This window comes from Natrix helvetica (genome assembly GCF_964273705.1).
Source record: "Natrix helvetica genome assembly, chromosome: 12".
Classification (NCBI taxonomy): domain Eukaryota; kingdom Metazoa; phylum Chordata; class Lepidosauria; order Squamata; family Natricidae; genus Natrix; species Natrix helvetica.
In genome coordinates, this window is record NC_138556.1 from 13,860,701 (window position 1) to 13,882,486 (window position 21,786).

Below are 21,786 nucleotides of genomic sequence, written 5' to 3' on the forward strand. Positions count from 1 at the left end.
TGCTTAAGTTAGACCTTCTGGCCTGGATTTCAGGCAGGGCATGTGGGTGGCTTCATTTGCAGCGATTCAGTGGCCGTGAAAGACCGTGCCTGGTCAAAGGCATTTAGTGGCATAGAAAGCGAGACATGCGCGGCCCTCTCAGCCCTGAGTCACATTAAATCCTGGCGGTGGGCCAACTTCTGCTCGGCCAGAGCGGTGGTTGTGGTTACTTTTCCCTGAAGACAAGGGTGCAAAAAATACACTTAGTGATGAAACCTTTCATTGTACATATCCCCAAAAGCCATTGTTTCTTTCTTTCAGGTTTTTGAATTCGGGGGGGGGGGGGTTTCTATAAGGAGAAACATATTTTGAAACCACAGCTGTGGCTAAATGGAGGGGCTTGTTTGCCTTCCACCTCCTCCTCCCTCCTCTTCCTCCTCCTACTTCTTCCCTTCTTCTTCCTCCTTCCTCCTCCCCCTCCTCATTCTTCTTCTTCTATTTCTTCTTTTTGCCCTCCTCCTCCTTCCCTTCCTCCTCCTCCTTCCCTCCTCATTCTTCTTTTCTCCCTCTTCCCCCCCCCTTTGTCCCTTTTTCCTCCTCCTCCTCCTCCTCCTCCTCCTCCTCCTCCTCCTCCTCCGCCTCCTCCTCTTTTCCACCTCCTCCTTTCTCCACCTCCTCCTCCTCTTTGCAAACCCTACTCCTTATAATACCGATGATGTTACCTAGTTGGGGTCGTGCAATGTCTCCAAGAAAACAACCAACCCAGAGAGCACCAAGAACCCACAGTACTTCTCCTCCTCCTCCTCGCAAATTTTTCAATAAGATGTTCAAGTCCCTTTTCCCCTCCAAGCAAAGCCTGCACTCTGCGCTCCCACTCCTAAATTACGCTGGGAAAATGCATTTAGCTCTCCTCTAAGGACAGACAAACAACAGGCTCCAGGGTCTGTGAGGTCAGGGTACTGTGGCACATGCAGGATGTCGGTGAGTAGGAAAAGGACAAACGGTGAGAGAAATGCAGAAAAAACTACCCATTTCCACTATAACCACCTCCTGGCTGCAAAAGCCCCGTAGAGTGGGAAAAAAGAAACTCTCTGCCTTTAAATAAAATGTGCTGGTCGGAAAAGGCCCCACCAGACTCTTCCTTCTTTTTTTAAGCTGGAACAAAGAATAAAGCTATATATTGAGGGTGGGAAAACATTAGGAAGATTAATATGATTAATGCATTAGAGCTACCGTGGTGGTCTAATTGCCAGTCTTTTCTGTTTTAGTCCGATTCTGTTTATCTCCACCCCTCCTGATTTGTTTTCCGTGTTAATTATTACAACATTCATTATTTTTGGTGCCACCGAGTGGACCTTCCTGAGGCTGTTTTTTCTTTTCTTTTTTTCTTTTCAATTCAATTAGAAAGCCTCCCCCAAAGTCAGTTCAGACAGATGGGCTGCCAGGTAAGGTAAATGTCACTCTCAGCCCTAAAAATTGAGAACGCTATTGGGCATTCAGCTCTGCCAAGAAATTAAAACGGTCAATCCCCATATATCTTCCTCAAGGCTTTGGATTTCATTTCTCTAGCAATAGAAATAGCACTTAGACCTTTATACTGATTCATTGTGCTTTGCAGCCCTCTCGAAGCCGTTTTCAGAGTCCCAAACAATCTGGAGCCTCAATTTACTGGCCTCTGAAGGCTGGAAGGCTGAGCCAACCTTGAACCAGTCAGGATCAAACTCTTGGCTGTGGGAAGAGTTAGCCTGCAATACTACGTTCTAACCATTTCGTCACCACAGCTCCTTCCTTCCTCCCTCCCTCCCTCTCTCAGTGATTTATAATGTCAGCCTATTGCCCCCAACAATCTGAGTCCTCACTTTACTGACTTCTGAAGGCTGGAAGGCTGAGTCGACGGTGAGACCGTCAGGATCGAACTCCTGGCTGTGGGAAGAGTTAGCCTGCAATACTGCCTTCTAACTGTGCCACCACAGCTCCTTCCTTCCTTCCTTCCTTCCTTCCCTGATTTATAATGTCCGCATTTTGCCCCCAACAATCTTGGTCCTCATTTTAACAACCTCGAAGGATGGAAGGATGAGTCAACCTTGAACCAGTCAGGATCGAACTCCTGGCTGTGGGAAGAATTAGCCTGCAACACTGCATTCTAACCACTGAGCCACCATGCAGTGGTTAGAATGCAATATATTCTACAACTCTGCCTGAGCCTGAAGGAGGCAGATTGGTCGATTCCTTGCTACACGTTGAAAAGAGTCTAGTTTCTGTAAACTTTCTCTCTAAATCACAAGAGATTCAACAAAGGGAAGTTTGTCTGAGCAAGATAGATAGATAAGATAGATAGATAGATAGATAGATAGATAGATAGATAGATAGATAGATAGATAGATAGATAGATAGATAGATAGATAGATAGATAGATAGATATAGAGAGAGAGAGTGAGTGAGTGAGGAGTGGTTGTTTCTGGATGCTGATGGAGATAGTAGTGATAAATTGGAGACTACTAGGTAAAGCCCAGGAAAAGCCAGTCTGGTGTAATGGCTAAGGCACTGGGCTAGAAACTAGGAGATTGTGAGTTCTAGTCCTGCCTTGGGCGCTAATGACAGCTGGGGCAGAGGTGGTATTTAGCCAGTTCGGCTGAAATCACAGGTGGGCCTGCTCACCCATCCCGGATCTACGCCGTCCTATTTAGGCAGGTTTTCAAGCCGTGTGCACGAGCAAAGCGCATGCACAGACAGCCATGTGCGTGCGGCATCGGGGCGCTTGCGCTGTCACTTGCGAACTGGTCTGGAAAGGAAGTGAATACCACATGGGGGATCTTGGGTTGGTCATCGTCTCTCAAGGCCCCAAGAAGGAGAGAATGAGAAACTGCTTCTGAAATCTATCCAGGAAAACCGCAGGGATCGGTCTAGGCAGCCGTCAGAATTCAGCACTGGCTCCAAAGCAAAAAGCGTAAGATAACCAAGCCCGGTATAGTTATAAGAACGGCGGCCTCAAAGCCCCAATTTCCTTCCTCTACGTTTCCTTTACTACCAAGTAAAACCGTATTAGAGGGACGACGCCATGCAGGGCTTCTCTGACGCTTGCACAAAGCCACTTCAAAGGGGATGCAGAGTTGTCTTCCGAGAGCAACGGCATTTCCCCCCCTTCCCCTTTGTTTAATGTTAAGGCCTGGTCAAACTTTCTCTTGCACTTCATTTGATAATCATGACTCCAAAGCAAGGCATTTCCTGGCAGTTAACGATGGCGAAAGGATCGGATGCCTCTTCCAGGCCGGCCTTTCGCTGCCAAGATACTGTTCCTCTTTTCTGGCACCTTCTGCCTGGATGTGGCTGTCAGGCTGTAGGCTAGGTTGGGAACCACATTCTTAACCCTACGCATTTATATCGTTTTTCATTCCAGTTAACTGTTTTGCCTGTTTCCCCCACCCACCCACTCATCTCTTCCCCATCCCGAAGAATCCAGGAAAGTGTCATTTGATGAGATTGCTAAAACAAGAATCCAAATTGGCGCAGCAACCTTTGAGTGAACAGAGAAACGACTGGGGGTTAACGCTTTGCTTCATACCATGGTGGATTCTCATCTGATCCCTTTTTTAACTGAAAGAGTGTCTTTCAAAGGGTTTGAACAGAGAAGGAGCCGGTGAGGTTGGCGCAATTGGAACAACAATTCCCCACCATCCAGTCAGAGCTGAAGAAGCTTCTTGGATGAGAAGCGAAACGTCCTCAAAGAAAAAACAGAAAGTCCAGTTGCCAGCTGGGTGACTCTCTCTCTCTATCCCTCTACCTACCTACCTACCTACCTACCTACCTACCTACCTACCTACTTACCTACCTACTTACCTACCTACCTACCTACCTACTGTATTTCTCTCTCTCTCTCTCTCTCTCTCTCTCTCTCTCTCTCTTTATCTATCTATCTATCTATCTATCTATCTATCTATCTATCTATCTATCTATCTATCTATCTATCTACCTACCTACCTACCTACCTACCTACCTACCTACCTTCTCTCTCTCTCCCTACCTACTGTATTTCTCTCTCTTTCTCTTTCTCTCTCTCTCTCTCTGTTGCTGTTGTGGGGAAAATAAGAAGAGGAAAGAATGTTATTGTAAAATAACTTGCTGCCTTGAGTTATTTGTAAATATAATAAAGGTGGGATATAAATAAGTAAAAGAAGCCCTGACACATGAGGATTCCTCAGGTAGCACACTCTCTGGAGATCCCTCCTGATACTAATTCCACTCTATAAAGCCTTAGTAAGACCACACCTAGAGTACTGCATCCAGGTTCGGTCACCATACTATAAAAAAAGATGTTGAGACTTTAGAAAGAGTGTAGAGAAAAGCAACCAAGATGATGAGGGGACTGGAGGCTAAAACATTTGATGAACTGTTGCAGGAACTGGGCTGGTCTAGTGAAGAGAAGGACCAGGGGAGACAGGATAGCAGTCTTCCAATATTTGAGGAGCTGCCACAGAGAGAAAGGGGTCAAGCTATTTCCCAAAGCACCCGAAGGCCAGACAAGGAATAATAGATGGCAACTGACCAAGGAGAGATTCAACCTAGAAATAAGGAGAAATTTTATGACAGTTAATCAACCAATGGAACAGAAGTTGCCTTCAGAAGTTGTGGGAGCTTCGGCGTTGGAAGCTTTCAAGAAGAAACTGGATTGCCATTTGTCAGAAATGGTGTAAAGTCTCCTGCTTGGGCAGGAGGTTGAACTAGATGACCTCCAAGGTCCCTTCCAACTCTGTTAATCTGTAATATATTACACCTCTTCTTTTATAACATGCACCCATTCTTCCTTCCTTAGTAAGCCCAATTCTCTTATTGGACAGCTTACTATAACCTTTACATAATATTAGGTCCATAGTCCTTGTTCCTGCTAAAACCTTTTGCCCCAAGTGCTCCTTAACACCAATCTCAGAAACGGATTGCTAACGTTGACTTTCTTTTTTTTTCCGGTTCCCCATCTCTGTGAAAAACCATTCCTCCTGCTCTCCTTCCTTCCTTCCTTCCTTCCTTCCTTCCTTCCTTCCTTCCTTCCTTCCTTCCTTCCTTCCTTCCTTCCTTCCCAGGCTCCCTTCTCTTTTACTAGCCTGCTCTCCAAAGGGGCTGAATTCCATCCCAACGTCCATCCATCATGTCTCTTATGGCCCGAGTCCAGATTCCCGGAGAGATAAACATGCCCTTTGAGGCAGCACCTGACCCGGTGTTAAAATAAAGCAACAACTGGTAGAGTGGAAGCGTGATCCAACCAGAACATATTTGGGTGATGGTTTCATTAGAGTTTGATGAAAGCCATGCAGTACCTTTGTAGCGAGACGACACTCCATCACCCTAATATTGAAGTGAGAAGTCGCGGCCTTGTTCATTTCAACGCAACTGTTTGCAATCACAAAAACGGCTCCTCCTGGAAGCTTGACGTCAGTGGCCTTCAGAGGATTAAACTCTATCAGCTTCGCCTACGGAGAGGAAGAGGAAGAGAGGAGTTTCAACTGGTAGCCTGGCTGTGTTGAGGATCAATAAATCAAACCCCTTTAGCTTGGGACATTTTTCTTTTATCAGCGGTTAGATAAAAGAGGTAGAAATTAGAAGTTAAAAGGTTATTGTTATTTTAAAAGTGAACGCTGAAAGATTATTATTACACATAAGTATTATTATCACTGCTATGATTATTATTGGACGCAGCGGCTCAGTGGCTAAGACGCTGAGCTTGTCGATCAGAAAGGTCGGCAGTTCGGCGGTTCGAATCCCGAGCGCCGCGTAACAGAGTGAGCTCCCGTTACTTGTTCCAGCTTCTGCCAACCTAGCAGTTCGAAAGCACATAAAAATGCAAGTAAAAAAAAATAGGAACCACCTTTGGTGGGAAGGTAACAGCGTTCCATGCACCTTCGGCGTTTACTCATACTGACCACATGACCATGGAGACAACTTTGGACAGTGCTGTCTTAGAAATGGAGATGAGCATCGCCCCCTAGAGTCAGGAGTGACTAGCACATAAGTGCAAGGGGAACCTTTACCTTTTACCTATGATTATTATTACTATTGTTACCAATACGACTATTATTACTTTGTGAAAGTGCATGAACTCAGACAATGCATTGTTGACAAAGCACTTATGTACAATAATGGGAAAAATGTATAGTTAGATAGATAGATATCTATCTATATCTCAGAGGTTGCTACAAAGAAGAGGGAGTCAAACTATTCTCCAAGGCACTTGAGGGTAGAACAAGAAGCAATGGGTGGAAACTAATCAAGGAGAGAAGCAACTTAGAACTGAGGAGAAATTTCCTGACAGTGAGAACAATTAATCAGGGGAACAACTTGCCTCCAGAACCTGTGAATACTCCAACACTGGAAGTCTTTAAGATGATGTTGGATAGCCATTTGTCTGAAATGATATAGGGTTTCTGCCTAGGCAGGGGGTTGGACTAGAAGACCTCCAAGGTCCCTTCCAACTCTACTATTGTATTGTATTGTATTGTATTGTATTGTATTGTATTGTATTGTATAGCTAGCTAGCTAGATAGATAGATAGACAGACAGACAGACAGACAATTTTGTCATCCCGAATATTACTAATGTTCCTCTGATTTGATTTTCTTTTACTTTCCACAATTGACAAACTTGATAGTCACGGTAATTTAGCAGAATTAACCAGGTCAGCAACATACATAAATACATACAGTTGACTTACAATAAGTCAAAAGGGATTTTTAATCAGGATACATCAGAAAGTCCTGCAAAATGTAGGTAAAGGTAAAGTCTCCCCTCGCACATCTTTGCTAGTCGTTCCCGACTCTAGGGGGCAGTGCTCATCTCTGTTTCAAAGCCGAAGAGCCAGCGCTGTTCAAAGACGTCTCCGTGGTCATGTGGCCGGCATGACTAAATGCTGAAGGCGCACGGAGAGCTGTTCCCTTCCCACCAAAGGCGGTTCCTATTTTTCTACTTGCATTTTTTATGTGCTTTCGAACTGCTAGGTTGGCAGAAGCTGGGACAAGTAACAGGAGCTCACTCCGTTACACGGTGTGTTAAGGATTCGAACAGCTGAACTGCCGACCTTTCTGATCGACAAGCTCAGCGTCTTAGCCACTTGAGCCACCTTGCAAAACTTAAACGTGCCCAATTATGAGAGAGCGCAAGATGACACTCTACATTTCCCCTCCCCCCTGATAACATCACATTTATTTCAGCTCTTTTCCCTATTTCCTTATCATGCCAATTATCCCAAAGCATCTCTCGAACACTTTCCTTAATGGTTCAGGCGGTACATACGGTTCCTTTTTCTGCCAGAAAACAGATGGACTGGTCCATGCCACCTCCTTCGGTGCCAATGTAATGTTCGCTCTTGCTGCACAGATCAGCCAGTTCCATCTATGGGGGCACAATGGGGAAGGCAGGGAGAGTTTAGAGCAGGGCTGTCAAATCAAGGCCCATGGACCAGATCCAACCTGCAATGTCGTCTTGGTCTACCCACATCTAAATGCCAGGGCAACGCTGGATTATCGCCTAGTTAATAATAATAAGGACTCAATAGGTAGACAAAAATGCCAAATCCAGTCTGAACATCTGGCCGACTGTGCCACAAACCAAACTAAAATAAAAGAAGACAAGGTAATATCTCGCAATTAGTGGTGGATTGCTAGTGAGAGCTAAAGTCTGTCCAATTTTGCGGACGGCATCACACAATTTAAGTAATATTTGGCAGAGATGAAGAAACCTAGCAGTTCCTTTGAAAGACCCTTACGCAGCATTTGCTAATATACTGTTTGAATAAGAGGTCCTTTCCAGGAATTTTTCCCAGTTGCCTTTGTGGTGGATTACATCAGAAAGCACTCTTACCCCAAAAAGACCAGTAGGATTACTTGAAAATTATATACAGAGAAATCCAAAACTGGTTTACAAATGGAGCTAGGGGGTAGTTATTTAGGTTTTGTTGCCTTTTTGAGTCCAAACCACCATGTCAGCCTTAGCCAATCACCACCGATTCCTTTTTATTTAAAAGTTTTTTATTTTATTTTAATATTAACAACCCATTTTTTCATTAAACAGTGTGTCGTCTGGGTACAAATATTTTGTGCCAACAATTAAAACTTACAACTGTATTCATTATTTAATCTATTCTTAGCTTAATTTCTGATACCTTAAATATCTAATACTATAACTATCCTCTTCATGATCTATTTAACTCTTCTTAATTCTATTAACTAATAATACACTTTCTATATTTTACACAGCTTCTTTTAGTATTAATTCTTAGGTCTATTCTCTAACCATCAGTAAAATGACTCCCAAGTTGTAACATAATCAGTTCGTTCTTTCTCTTTAATAGCCAATGTCAGTCTATTCATTTCTGCACATTCTACCCTGTTTCCCTGAAAATAAGACCTCCCCGGATAATAAGCCCAATCAGGCGTTTGAGTGCATGCACTGAAATAAGCCCTCCCCTGAAAATAAGCCCGCCCTAAAAATATTGCAACACAGCAGCAGCCATGAGGTGACCACGCTCGCCGCCTCCTGCACCTCAAAAATAATAAGACCTCCCCAAAAATAAGGCCAAGTGCTTATTTCGGGGGTCAAAAGAAAATAAGACCCTGTCGTATTTTTCTAATCGCATTCTCCTCTGGGGGGAATCTCTTCACACCACCAATTTCTTGAACTTCAACTTAATCATTCTCCAGCTAGTCTGGCTATTTATTTCCCATTCTGTCCACAGGTTTATGGTGGCTGAAGTTCAAAAGTCTGAAGGACAGCAGAAAGCCTGCTCCTAAATGTACAATGCCCAGAATATCATGGTTGTAAACGTCTTTTCCTCACTCCAGGAGACCATCCAGGCAGAAAACCATATTTTTAATGTTGCCTTTGTTATATTTGTGTTGTATTTGTGCTGTTAAATAAATAAAGGGAGACTAGTATAGATCTATTTCAAGCTATTTAGCTCTCATTAGCTAGCCATACCCTTGTTCAAATCCCAGTAAGGGTATGGCTAGCTGATGAGAACTAAATAGCTTGAAATAGATCTATACTAGTCTCCCTTTATTTATTTATCAGCACAAATACAACGCATACACACACACACACACACACACACAGACACACATATATAATCACATATATTTAAAAAAAGGATTACAAACATTTCTTCCGTTTATAAAGCTGTGGCTATTTAAGTTAGATCACACAACCAAGGAGACATTATCCAGTACATGTTGTAAGATAAAGCCAACAAATCCTTCGCTTGGAATGTGCAGGCCTGCCCACTTTTTGTTTCCATCAAATACGAGAGCTCAGAGCTGCCTAATCGGGGCGAAGGGCTCGCAAATGCGGCGAAAACCGACAGAGCGCTTTCGCAACTCTCCTTCAGCTATGTCAATTCCCTCGTAAACTCTTAGCAGAGAAGATAGAACTGTCAAAAAGGGGATTAAAAAACTTGAAATGTGTAGAAATCCTTCAGAAAATGTGTGAGTAGAATTGGAAGAGCCCCCCCCCCCTCCCCGGCGACCGATTGTCCAGATCCAACAGATGTTTTTAATAGAGAAGACAAAAAGAGACTGTATGTAGTATTTATCCTTTAACCTAAAACTTCTTATAAGGTAAAGACAAAGGTTCCCCTCGCACATCTTTGCTAGTCGTTCCCGACTCTAGGGGGTGGTGCTCATCTCTGTTTCAAAGCCAAAGAGCCAGCGCTGTCCGAAGATGTCTCCGTGGTCATGTGGCTGGCATGATTAAATGCCGAAGGCGCACAGAACGCTGTTCCCTTCCCACCAAAGGTGGTTCCTATTTTTCTACTTGCATTTTTTACATGCTTTCGAAATGCTAGGTTGGCAGAAGCTGGGACAAGCTCACTCCGTTGCGCGGTGCTAGGGATTTGAGCCGCCGAACTGCCAACCTTTCTGATCGACAAGCTCAGCGTCTTAGCCACTGAGCCACGGCATCCGTATTAAGTATTTACTATTAAGAAAATAGTAAAAGATAAATATTTATCTAATGGATGTCATGCTTAGGTTTCCCCTTGTTTGTCTACTGTTGCACTGACTCACTGTGGTTTCTTTTCCAGTAAACGCGGACGTGTTTCTGCTGTGATGCATCGAGGTTGATTTAAAGAATTCAGTGTTAATGCTAAGTTGGAGGTGAGACTCGGATGGGGAGAAATTCTGAGGGCTTTCAACGATCTTTACAAAACAATAAAGGCATCCATTTTGGATCCATGTCTTTGTTGAAGAAGTAGACCATCTCTTAAGCCACTTCATGGTGGCCTTCAATAAGCCACTTTCACAACAGTCACGAAAATCTGATTTGGGTTCCTCTCAAGCTAGCTAAAGATTGTTTCCATGATCTCCAGAAAATGGTTAGTCTTAGGAAGCATGATATACACTGAAGTTACACCTAGTTGTTCTCATCACCACCAGATAATATGAAGCAGCGCTCTCATGTGGCAGATTTTGCATATTATGATTTCAGGGGACAACATATATTTTGCTTGGACAACCAAATCTCTTAGATGGGACCTGTTTTTTAGCTAGGTGGAATGTAATTTAGCTAGAATGGATGTCAGGGTCCCAAGTATTAGACCAAACGCAATCAAACCTCTGAGGCTTAGGTGTTCCTCAAAGTACAGAATTATTAGGCAAGTCATATTGGCACACCTGGTGAAAACCCAACTCTGAAGATCCCGCGGTTTTCCCCAAATGGCTTCAGGCTGGACAATGGAATAGTGAGGAAAGCTTGTTGTCTCTGGAGGTATTTAAGAAGAGATTGGACCAGGGGTGAAATTCAGCAGGTTCTGGAGAACCGATAGCGGAAATTTTGAGTAGTTCAGAGAACCGGCAAATACCACCTCTGGCTGGCCCCGCCCCCATCTATTCTCTGCCTCCGGAGTCCCAGCTGATCAGGAGGGAATGGGGATTTTGCAGTATCCTTCCCCTGCCACGCCCACCAAGCCACACCCACAGAAGTAAAAAATTTGAATGTCACCACTGGATTGGTGAGACATTTGTCCAGAATGGTATAGACCAGGGGTATCAAACTCAAGGCCTGGGGGACGGATTGGGTCCATGCAATGCTTAGACCTGGTCCGTGGGGCCACCCTAAGTGAAAGATTGGCCCTTAGTGCCTCTGCCAGTGAAAATGGAGCTTGGGAGGGCTGCGGGTTTCATTTTCACTGGCAGGGGGTTGCAGGAGGCCGTCACAACTGAAAATGGAGCTCGGAAACCCGTTTTCACTGGCAGAGCGCTTGGGCCACCACAGGTACCCCTGACATGAGTGACGTAAAGCTGGCCACGCCCACCCTGGCTATGCTAACCCCAGGCGCCCGAGGTCAGACACAACTGTGATGTGGCCCTCAATGAAAATGAGTTTGACACCCCTGGTATAGGCTCTTCTGCTTGAGCAGGGGGTTGGACTAGAAGACCTCCAAGGTCCCTTCCAAATCTGTTATTCTGTATCCTGTGAACAGCCTCCCTTACCTTTCCCTAAGACAAGCTCTCTGCTGAAGAGTTGGACACTTGATTTTAGCAAATATAATCCGAATGTTTGCATCAGTTGGCAGCTATTAATCCCAGATTGACAGCACATGAACTAACAATGTTTATCATTGGTGGTTATACAAGAGGCTATGTTTAGGCTTTTTATGTTTATGCAATGAAATAACGTTTAATCAGAAAATATCTAATTAGAAGAGCAGAAAAACAACATTATCAAGAACAGTGCCACGGTCTGCAAAACAGCTCCCACTCTCCCAATACATGCTAAATATGGTCACAAACATTAACAAAGCCGACCGGTTTTGAGCATAATTCCGTTTCGAACAAGCCCCTTTTACCGATTTCAACTCCTTTGCTTTTAATGGTAACTTTCAAAATAAAGCGTACTCTCAATATTTGTACTCATTATTTTCCTTGGACATGGACAAGCTCAGTAGACAAAACCCTGCCTTTTACCCAATCCTGTAGGTTAAAAAATGAGTGGGATTTAGTTCTGCTCTGTTTCGACTGCAACACCAAATTCCACTTTGAAGGAAAGGGATGCTATCGCGCGTGATGGCAAACCTATGGCACATGTGCCCGAGGTGGCCCACAGAGCCGTCTCTGTGGGTAGGTACACCGTCGCCAGCTGCTTTTCTGGTTTCTGGCATGCACATGCGCACCGCCCAGCTGGTCTTCGGTTTTCCGGTGCTCTAGTGCATGCCCGTTCCGTTCTGGGTACTTGGTGCCAAAAAGGTTCGCATCCCTGCTATAGTGGGTCAAGGACGGAAACACCTTCCCCCAATTAACCATGTGCTGGTTGCTGTCACGCCTACTGGACCAGGGTTGTCCAATCTTGGGAATTTTGAAGAGTTTTTGGACTTCAACTGCCATGGCTGACTGTGGAATTCTGGGAGTTGAGGTCCACAAGTTTTCAAGAGATCTGAGATCTGAAGGAGCTTCTTGGATGAGAAGCGAAACATCTTGAAAAAGGAACCTTTGGGACAACCATCACCAGGATGACTGAGAATCTCCATGGACAGACGTTTTAAAGTTTCCCAAGGTTGGACACCCCTGTAGAAGATCAGAATTAAGTCACAATGTCTGTCTTGACCAGAGCGTTGCTTCATAAGCATGTTAGACTAACCAAAGCTCAAATACTTTGGCCACCTAATGAGAAGGAAGGACTCCCTGGAGAAGAGCCTCATGCTGGGAACGATGGAGGGCAAAAGAAGAAGGGGATGACAGAGAATGAGTTGGCTGGATGGAGTCAACAAAGCAGTCAGCCTGAGCTTAAATGGACTCCAGAGGATGGTAGAGGACAGGAAGGCCTGGAGGAACGTTGTCCATGGGGTCACGATGGGTCAGACACGACTTTGCAACTAACAACATAGCCAAAGTTCTCAAAGGACAAACAAAGTCACATTGGTCTCAGAAGAAGTGTCCTCTGTTACATTGGGAGGACCATTATGTGACAGCCCCCCCCCAAAAAAAAATCCCCATTGCCATCTAATGGTGATGCAGAGTTGCATTTCAACCAAAGCTGAGAGTTACTTCCTTCGTGGCTAACTTATGCTGCCACATTTAGAGGTCCTTATCCAAGCATGAAGCAGAAGCCCAGGATGCTATGGAGGCTGTCCATGACCCACCCTCCATAGGGATCAGATCAGTGATGGGATCCTGCCAGTTTAACAACCGGTTTTGTGATCGCGTGCTCTGCACGCATGCACAGGTTTAACAAACCTTCCACGTTACTTCTGGGGAGTAACACAGCTGAGGCGCAGCAATCCGCAGCAATCAGCTGATAGGATATAGGTAAGTAAAGCGCAGGGGCAGGCGGAAAAACCCAGCTGATTGTTGGAGCAAACCGCTTTGCTCCCCAGCTGATCTTTGGAGCTACCGGTTCTCCCGAACTGGCTGAATCCCACCCCTGGATCAGATTCTAGCAGACGAGTCTGTCCCAGAGCAGGAAAGTACCACAGAGATCTGAAGAATGTGGCCAGATCAGGATTTGCAGCTGGGAAATGCAGGAACGCTTGGTTGTCTATGGAGATTCTCAACCATTCAGATCATGGTTTTGTCCCAAAGGAGCTTTTCCAAAAAAGCTTTTGGAAAAGCACCTTTGGGACAGAGTGCCTGGGCATAAGAAAAGATTCCCTTGAAGTCATGGTCTGCTCTGAAGTTCATGTACTTGGCCTGCCTTAATGAGCAGCTTCTGATGCTTGAACGAAGCTTTTGTAGGCCAAGGATGAAAGCCCTCCCTCAATTACAGTGTCAGGGTTCCAAATAGCATCCAAAAGTAAACCAGAGTCCAAGGCAAAGTTCCAGTTTATTAAGAGAGCCGTGTTGGCACATCTGGGAAAACCCGAATCTGAAAACTTCCAGGTTTTCCCCACCCAGTTGAAAGTTCAAGATCTTGCCCCCATCCCCCACCCCACCCACAAGTCCATCACATGGTCCAATCTCCCACTGCCATACTGGCAGTTTCCACCTATCCAGTTCTGGTCAGGTGCAGAGGTGCAGAGACAAAGGGTGACCTTGGCTTTCTAGAAAGAATTTTGTTTTGGCTACATAGCATCGAACGCCGTACAATCCTCCCTCCCATTTTCCCACAATAGAAAAAGGCATAGTAGAATAATAGAAAGTGTGGCAGGCCTGAGATTCACAAAAAAAGCTGCAGGCCTGACATACAGCCTAGGGAGGGAACAGTGTTGGGGTCAGGTGGGGTATTCTGATATAGGTCATGTGCCAGAGACGGTTTGGGAACCTTTGCTTGTTAAAGGTTCCTTGCTCAAGGTTCGAGGCCTCTTGCTTAATTTCAGTCCAGTCTTGTGGCTGATCTTTGGATAGTCTCCAGATCGCCTTCTTGCCTCATCCTGGCAGAAGGCGAACTTCCCTGGCCTCTGTGTCTTCTCTTCTGTAAACTAGGATAATTGTGAGTAATAGCCAATCATTCCAGCTCTCTCGCTTTCTCTTCTTTAATGAGTTTCCAGTATGCAAAAGCTTCTAATTCCCAAGAGTTTTTCCAGGTCAGGAGGTGGCTTTACCGGTCTGAGAATTGGTGGTGTTTCGCGATAGGGTTTAATGAGATGGAGCATCTTTTTTCAAAACATATATATTTGGCAGAAGGTAAATTGGGGTGGCTACTTTCTGAGCGCAAATCAGTTTCCCCCTGTATGTTTGTTTGTTTGTTTTGTTTAAAACAAGTGAGTGTCGTTTAAATAGAGAGCTGTGGTGACACAGTGGTTAGAATGCAATACTGCAGAGCTACTTCTGCTGACCACCAGCTGACTGCAGTTCGGCAGTTCGATTCTGACCGGCTCAAAGTCAACTCAGCCTTCCATCCTTCCGAGGTGGGTAAAATGAAGACCCAGATTGTTGGGGGCAAGAGGCTGACTCTGCAAATCGCTTAGAGAGGGCTGTAAAGCAATATATAAGTCTAAATGCTATTGCTTGAGAAGGAAGGAAGGAAGGAAGGAAGGAAGGAAGGAAGGAAGGAAGGAAGGAAGGAAGGAAGGAAGGAAGCAAGCAAGCAAGCAAGCAAGCAAGCTGTAGTGGTGCAGTGGTTAGAATGCAGTATTGCAGGCTGACTCTGCCAACTGCCAGCAGTTCAACCCTGATGGGGCTCAATGTTCACTCAACCATCCATCCTTCCGAGTTCATTAAAATGAGGACCCAGATTGTTGGGGACAAGAGGCTGACTCTGTAAACTACTTAGAGAGTAGTAGAACAAGAAGCAATGGGTGGAAACTAATCAAGGAGAGAAGCAACTTAGAACTGAGGAGAAACTTCCTGACAGTTAGAACAATTAATCAGTCGAACAGAAGTTGCCTCCAGAAGTTGTGAATGCCCCAACACTGGAAGTCTTTAAGAAGATGTTGGATAGTCATTTGTCTGAAGTGGTGTAGGGTTTCCTGCCTAAGCAGGGGGTTAGACTAGAAGACCTCCAAGGTCCCTTCCAACTCTGCTATTGTATTGTATTGTTTCCAGGATGGCCCTGCGGGACAGATCTAGACTAGACTAGACTAGAATCTGTTCAAAACACAACTGGACTTCCTTGGTTTTTAACAGCCATGACTTGGATGATTGAAACTCTCCACAGAGATTTAACCTTGCCTTTGGGGACAAACTCTTTCCCCCCCCCCAAAAAAAAACCCCCAAAAGTCCAGTTGAACAGAACCTTTGGGACATGAGAAACTCATCTCAATAACACTGGAAGGTTGAAGCTACAAGGGGCCATCAACCCTACAACCTGCTCCAGCTAGATTCTTCTCTCCCTTCCACCCTCCACCCACCCAAGGGCCCTTCGTTCCCCCCGGAGGGGGAGGGGGGGGAGAGAATCCAAAACATGACTAGATCTGCCGTTAAATATTTACTGCCTTTTTATTTACCATTTGTTTGTATTGCGTTTCGGAGGAACCCTTGAAAGGATACAAATAATTATTGTAACCGTCTCGTTTTCAATGAGCCCTTTGAGTCAGACCCCACAACGCACTCTCAAAATTTCCATCGGTCTACTTCAAAGATAAACTCCCCAGCTACTAAATGTGGAAACAATTCGCAGTTTCGAGAATTTCTTTTTGAAAAAAAATTACGTCAATTCACCAGCTTCCATTTTTAACTGTCCGCTGGAGAGCATGGTCCTCCTTCCCACCTTACCTTTGAGAGGGTCTTGCCGTTGGCCATGAGAGTCACGAGTCCCGCACAGCAGACCAAAGCGCTGGAGCTCGATAAACCGGAGCTTGGAGGAATCGTGCCTTCCACCAAGCAATTAATTCCGCTCGGATTCTTGAGATTGAAGTGATCCTGAAAAGACAAGATAAATCGATCTCACTGTTTCAGAAGAACTAAACCGCTGTCTTCTTCATGGGACAAGGAAAGCTGGTTTTTGTACTACAAGATGTCCTCAGCCAATGATGGTGAACCTTTTCAGCACAAACCGGAATGGTTTGCTAGCTGGTCTTCATGCAAGCCGGAGTGCGGGAATCCCAAAGACCAGCTGGTCTTTAAGTTATGCAACCATGGGCCAGCTGATCTTCGTGCAATCCGGAGCAAAGAAACTTCTCATCCAAGAAGCTTCTTCAGCTCTGACAGGATAGTGGGGAATGGGAGGATTTATATTCCTTGCAGACAGCTAGTGATTTGAATCAAGAAGCAGCTTCTTGGATGAGAAGTGAGACATCTTCAAAAGAAAAAAACCAAGAAGTCCAGTTGCCTCCCGAAAAAGCAGCTTTGGGACAACCAGGATCTGGATGACTGAGAATCTCTACAGACTTTTAGCTATACAATTTGGGGTGAACTGCCTTTGAATGATGGGGGAGGAGGAATGGATTTCCAGAGGAAAAATTGTAGACTACAGGAACCAGGAGCACTAACTCAGGTGACCCTGAGGACAGAGATAAATCTCCAAGTGGCCTCAACGACCCTCTAAAAGGATGCAAATGACCGGCTTTCTGCAAGGAATATATATCCTTCCATTCCCCCTTCTCTTGTCAGACAGTGGTGGGATTCAATTTTTTTTACTTCCGGTTCTGTGGGCATGGCGTGGCTTTGTGGGCGTGGCTTTGTGGGCGTGGCATGGCTTGTGGGCGTGGCTTGGTGGGCGTGGCAGGGAAGGGTACTGTAAAATCTCCATTCCCTCCCCACTCCAGGGGAAGGTTACTACAAAATCCCCATTTCCTCCCAACCAGCTGGGACTCAGGAGGCAGACAATAGATGGGGGCGGAGCCAGCCAGAAGTGATATTTACCAGTTCTCCAAACTACTCAACATTTCAGCTACTGGTTCTCCAGAACTGGTCAGAACCGGCTGAATCCTACCTCTGCTGTCACAGAAGCTGAAGAAGCTTCTGGGATGAGAAGCGAAACATCTTCAGAAGAAAAAAAAACAAGAAAGTCCAGCTGCCTCCTGAAAAAAAAACACCTTTGGGACTGACTGTATTCATTTCTGAATATCTCAGAATATTAGGGACGCTTTGTTGTTCTGCTGGTTATGGATTTATTTATTTTTTCCCCAAAGGAGAAGTAAAAATGGATAGATGCTGTGTAATCAGTTGCATTAAGGATGCTGTGAATTCGCAAACCGTTCCACGGGCTATTAGAAAAACAGAAAAAACTGAACTATTGCCCGAGTTAAACTCAGCAGCCAATTTAACACAGATGAGAGATCTGCTCTTCAAATGTCTTCAGTTATTTTAGTGATTATCCAGAAGACCGTAATTGCTGTCCAGGCTATCTTGTCAGTCCTAAAACGTGACCCTTTGTGTCTGTTTTAATTCGGCCAGGAAGCGTGTTGGCCATTGCTCTCCTCCGTGCTACTTTGCTCTTATCAACTGCGTCATTCCATAAAACCATTTTTTTCCCTACTTTTTTTGGCTGCATCGTTTTTCTCCCTGTGAGCTGAAAGCAACCTCGGAAGATAAGAAGCTCTTACATTCCTGACCTCAAATGTTTGGAAAACCGTAATCACTTGCTCTGCGGGGAATTGATGTGTATTTCTGATCCCCTACGAAAAGCATATCAGATTGTTATTTTTATTACCATTACAGATGGAATGGAACCAGTGGAAGCTGTTTTGGCTTGGATGCAGATTTTTTATTTTAAAAGGAATTTCGAGGAAATTTTCTCATGCGATTTCCTGAAAATTTGCATGGTGCTCTTTCCCTTTTTCCCATCAATCCGCCTGATTTTTGTTCCCAATGTGACTTAAGTCATTTAAATATGAAATGTCAAATTAAGTAGAAAAATGTGTTACACTCAAGTCGGCATCCAAAGAAATGCAGCCTAAAACCGGCAGCTGAGTCGAGTGGCTGGATGCCTAGATACAATCATCGGGGGTCCATATATTTCCTGAAGATAGCTTTTTGAGACCATTGTAATTGTGTGGTGCTTTCTGGGGGCTGAACAATAAAATCAACTGCAGATTTGAACCCAGAGTGGATAATTAATACTACAATTGGAAAACAGATATAGTTGTTGGCAGGCATTTTTATAACGAAAGAGCAAGATAAGCCACTGAGCTGAAATTGATTGCAAATTGCAGGATAAGAGCAATAGCATTAGACTTATATAACTCTTTACAGCCCTCTCTACGCGGTTTACAGAGTCAGCCTATTTTCCCCCAACAATCTGGGTCCTCATTTTACCGACCTCGGAAGGATGGAAGGCTGAGTCAAGCTTGAGCCAGCCAGGATTGAACTCCTGACTGTGGGCAGAGTTAGCCTGCAATACTGCATTCTCACCACTGCACCATGAGAAAGGAGAATGAGAAAGGGAATTGAAGGAAGGAAGGAAAGTGGTTAGAGTGCAGTACTGCAGGTTAGCAATAGTAATTAGACTTATATACCACTTTACAGTGCTTTACAGCCCTCTCTAAGCGATTTGCAGAGTCAGCCTCTTGCCCCCAAAAATCTGGGTCCTCATTTTACCCACCTCGGAAGGATGGAAGGTTGACTCAACCTTGAGCCTGGTGAGATTCGAACTACCAAATTACAGGCAGCCGGCAGGCAGCAAAAGTAACCTGCAGTACTGCACTCTAACCACTGCGCCACCGTGGTTCATGTAACATAAGCAAAAAATTGTATATATTTCATTTGTATTAATTGTCCATACCCGTTGTTCCCCATTTTACTTTCTATATGGTCTTGTCATTGATGAACTAAACAAGAGACATGCATGAACTTTTCCAAAGCACTAGAAGTCAGAACAAGAAGCAATGGGTGGAAACTAATCAAGGACAGAAGCAACTGAGAAATAAGGAGAAATTTTCTGACAGCTAAAACAATTAATCAATGTGTTGTGAAGTTGTGAATGCTCCAACACTGGAAGTTTTTAAGAAGATATTGGATATCCATTTGTCTGAAGTGGTGTAGGTTTTCTTGCCTAAGCAGGGGGTTGGACTAGAAGACCTCCAAGGTTCCTTCCAACTCTCCTATTCTATTCTATTCTATTGTCAGCTGTTTGAGGAATTCTGGGAGCCAAAATCTTAAAGTGATTGAAGTTTCAATCACTTGGTGAGAAAACCTTGGAGGCCCAGTCTGTTAATTGGCTTTAACTCTACTCAACTGATCCTCCGAATTCCAAAGTTTGATATATTCAGCGCTGTTTGGCAATCCCGATTGAATCCAGTACCACAAAATTCTTATGTTTGCACATGCTTATATTACTAAGAAAAACTGGCAATCTGCAGAAGGCCTGATCTGTTTTAGAAAGACTGAGTCCCCTTCAACCCTCTTGACATACTTCCAACAACAGCAAGATTCCTGCAACACCCACCAAAGAAGACAGTTCAAGTTAAACATGTTCTGTGCACTAAATTGCCCACAATTTTTTTTAATAAAAAAAACTCCTTTTAGGCACACAAAACTACTTGCTGTGAGGCCACCTCTGACAATTTCCCAACAGGGAGAAATCCATCAGATTCTTAACCAGAAATGGATTAGCAGAGATTCCTTTGAAGATGGATCAAACTTTCACATTTATTATGGAATATGTATATGGGGTGAGGACAAAGCCTCTGACTCAAAACTGAAGGGGGTTTTTAAATTCTGTTTTGCTTCGTTTTATTTATGGAGCCTGGGCAGGATGTTTTTTTTCCAGTGGATAATGTGCTCAGTTTAATATAAACAAATGGTGCCACGGGATGCTGTCTTAGGTTTAAAAATAATTTCATATACAGGAATTGTGAAAAGTAGCACTGGAATTTCCAAGACGCAACTTGCCAGCATTTAAAAGCCTAGATCACAAAAAAGAAAGAGCTACGATTTAAAATGCTAAACATTAAAGGGAAAGGTTCCCCTTGCATATATGTGCTAGTCGTTCCCGACTCTAGGGGGCGGTGCTCATCTCCGTTTCAAAGCCGGAGAGCCAGTGCTGTCCGAAGACGTTCTTTGTGGACATGTGGCCGGCATGATCAATGCCAAAGGCGCACGAAACACTGTTCCCTTCCCACCAAAGGTGGTCTCTATTTTTTCTGCTTGCATTTTTATGTGCTTTTGAACTGCTAGGTTGGCAGAAGCTGGGACAAGTCACGGGAGCTCACTCCGTTATGCAGCACTAGGGATTCGAACCGCCGAACTTTCTGATCGACAAGCTCAGCGTCTTAGCCACTGAGTCACCCTTTATTAACATTACACCTTATCTATTCAATAGTTCCTATTAATAAAGCACGGTTAATATAGAAACTTGGTACACATGTGTGCTCTCTGCATGTTTTTTTAACAAAAAACAGCATGCATGTAACTTTCTAACGTACTGCCTGTATTAGAACCTTTGAGTTCTGCTTTTCCTTTTGCTGAAAGTTTCAAAACTTTTAAACTGAAGTGACTTCACCTGTATTCCTTTGAACCCGCAGAGAAAATAGTTGTGCCATAAAGGATGCGTTTGCTTTATTTGGATGTTGTTGGCATCTGCCCTGAAGTCCCTGGGGAATAAACAGAGAAAAGCGAAATTGTTTCAGAATATTCTCGGCTGCGCAGAAGCCACTCGTACAGATCTATACTGCCACCTGCTGGTAGAGAAACCAGCCACTTTTTCTCTCTTTGCCAATTAGAGGCAGGCCTTGACTTATGACCACCGATTTCTCCTCTGCCCCAAATTTCTGTTGCTAAGTGGGACACTTGCTAAGTAAGCTTTGCCCCAATTTATGACCTTTCTTGCCACAGTTGTTAAGCGAATCAGTTAGTAACATGGTTATAAGTGAATCTGGCTTCTCCATGGACTTTGCTTGTCAGAAGGTTGCAAGAGGGGATCATGTGACCCTGGGACAATGCAACCGTCATAAATGTGAGTCAGTTGCCAAGCATCTGAATTTTGATCATGTGACCAGGGGTTGGGGGAGGAGGTCATAAGTCATTTTTTTAAAGTGCTGTTGTAACTTCCAATAGTCACTAAATGAACTGCTGTAAACCGAGGACTACCTGTACAGTATATTCCTAACTAAACATTGAGTACTTTCCTGATGAAAATTTAAATGCAGGCAGACTGGCCTATCTTCTTGATGGTTCCCAGGACCCGCGCCTACAACAGTAAGTCCAAAAATGTTGGTCCTTTTTGTTTTTCTGTCTGGATTCAAGGCATAAATTAGATTGCTTATGCAAAGGGAGAGTACAAAAGTTGGCTTGAAACTCAACATTCAGAAAACTAAGATCGTGGCACCCGACCCTCTCAATTCCTGGCAAATAGATGGGGAAGATATGAAGGCAGTGACAGATTTTATTTTCCTGGGCTCCAAGATCACCGCAGATGGGGACGGCAGTCAAGAAATTAAAAGACGCTTGCTCCTGGGGAGGAAAGCCATGGCAAATCTAGACAGCATACTAAACAGCAGAGATATCACCCTGACAA

At 44.4% G+C, this 21,786-nt stretch overlaps 2 protein-coding genes across 3 annotated transcripts in view; one reads left to right on the forward strand and one right to left on the reverse strand.

Annotated features, from left to right (window-relative positions):
* Positions 1 to 10,139, forward strand: part of FAM227B (family with sequence similarity 227 member B) — a 117,389-nt gene extending 107,250 nt beyond the window's left edge. The window contains exon 20 of the transcript XR_014176342.1: positions 10,040 to 10,139. The gene's annotated coding sequence lies outside the window, so the exon portion shown is untranslated. The remainder of the gene's footprint in view (positions 1 to 10,039) is intronic.
* GALK2 (galactokinase 2) overlaps positions 1 to 21,786 on the reverse strand; it is a 43,068-nt gene that overhangs the window by 16,178 nt on the left and 5,104 nt on the right. For both annotated transcript variants that reach the window (XM_081964568.1, XM_081964567.1), the window contains exons 4-7: positions 20,773 to 20,863; positions 16,104 to 16,250; positions 7,258 to 7,356; positions 5,289 to 5,441 (exon numbers count right to left, since the gene is read on the reverse strand). In XM_081964568.1, the coding sequence (XP_081820694.1) occupies positions 5,289 to 5,441; positions 7,258 to 7,356; positions 16,104 to 16,250; positions 20,773 to 20,863 (490 nt within the window). The remainder of the gene's footprint in view (positions 1 to 5,288; positions 5,442 to 7,257; positions 7,357 to 16,103; positions 16,251 to 20,772; positions 20,864 to 21,786) is intronic.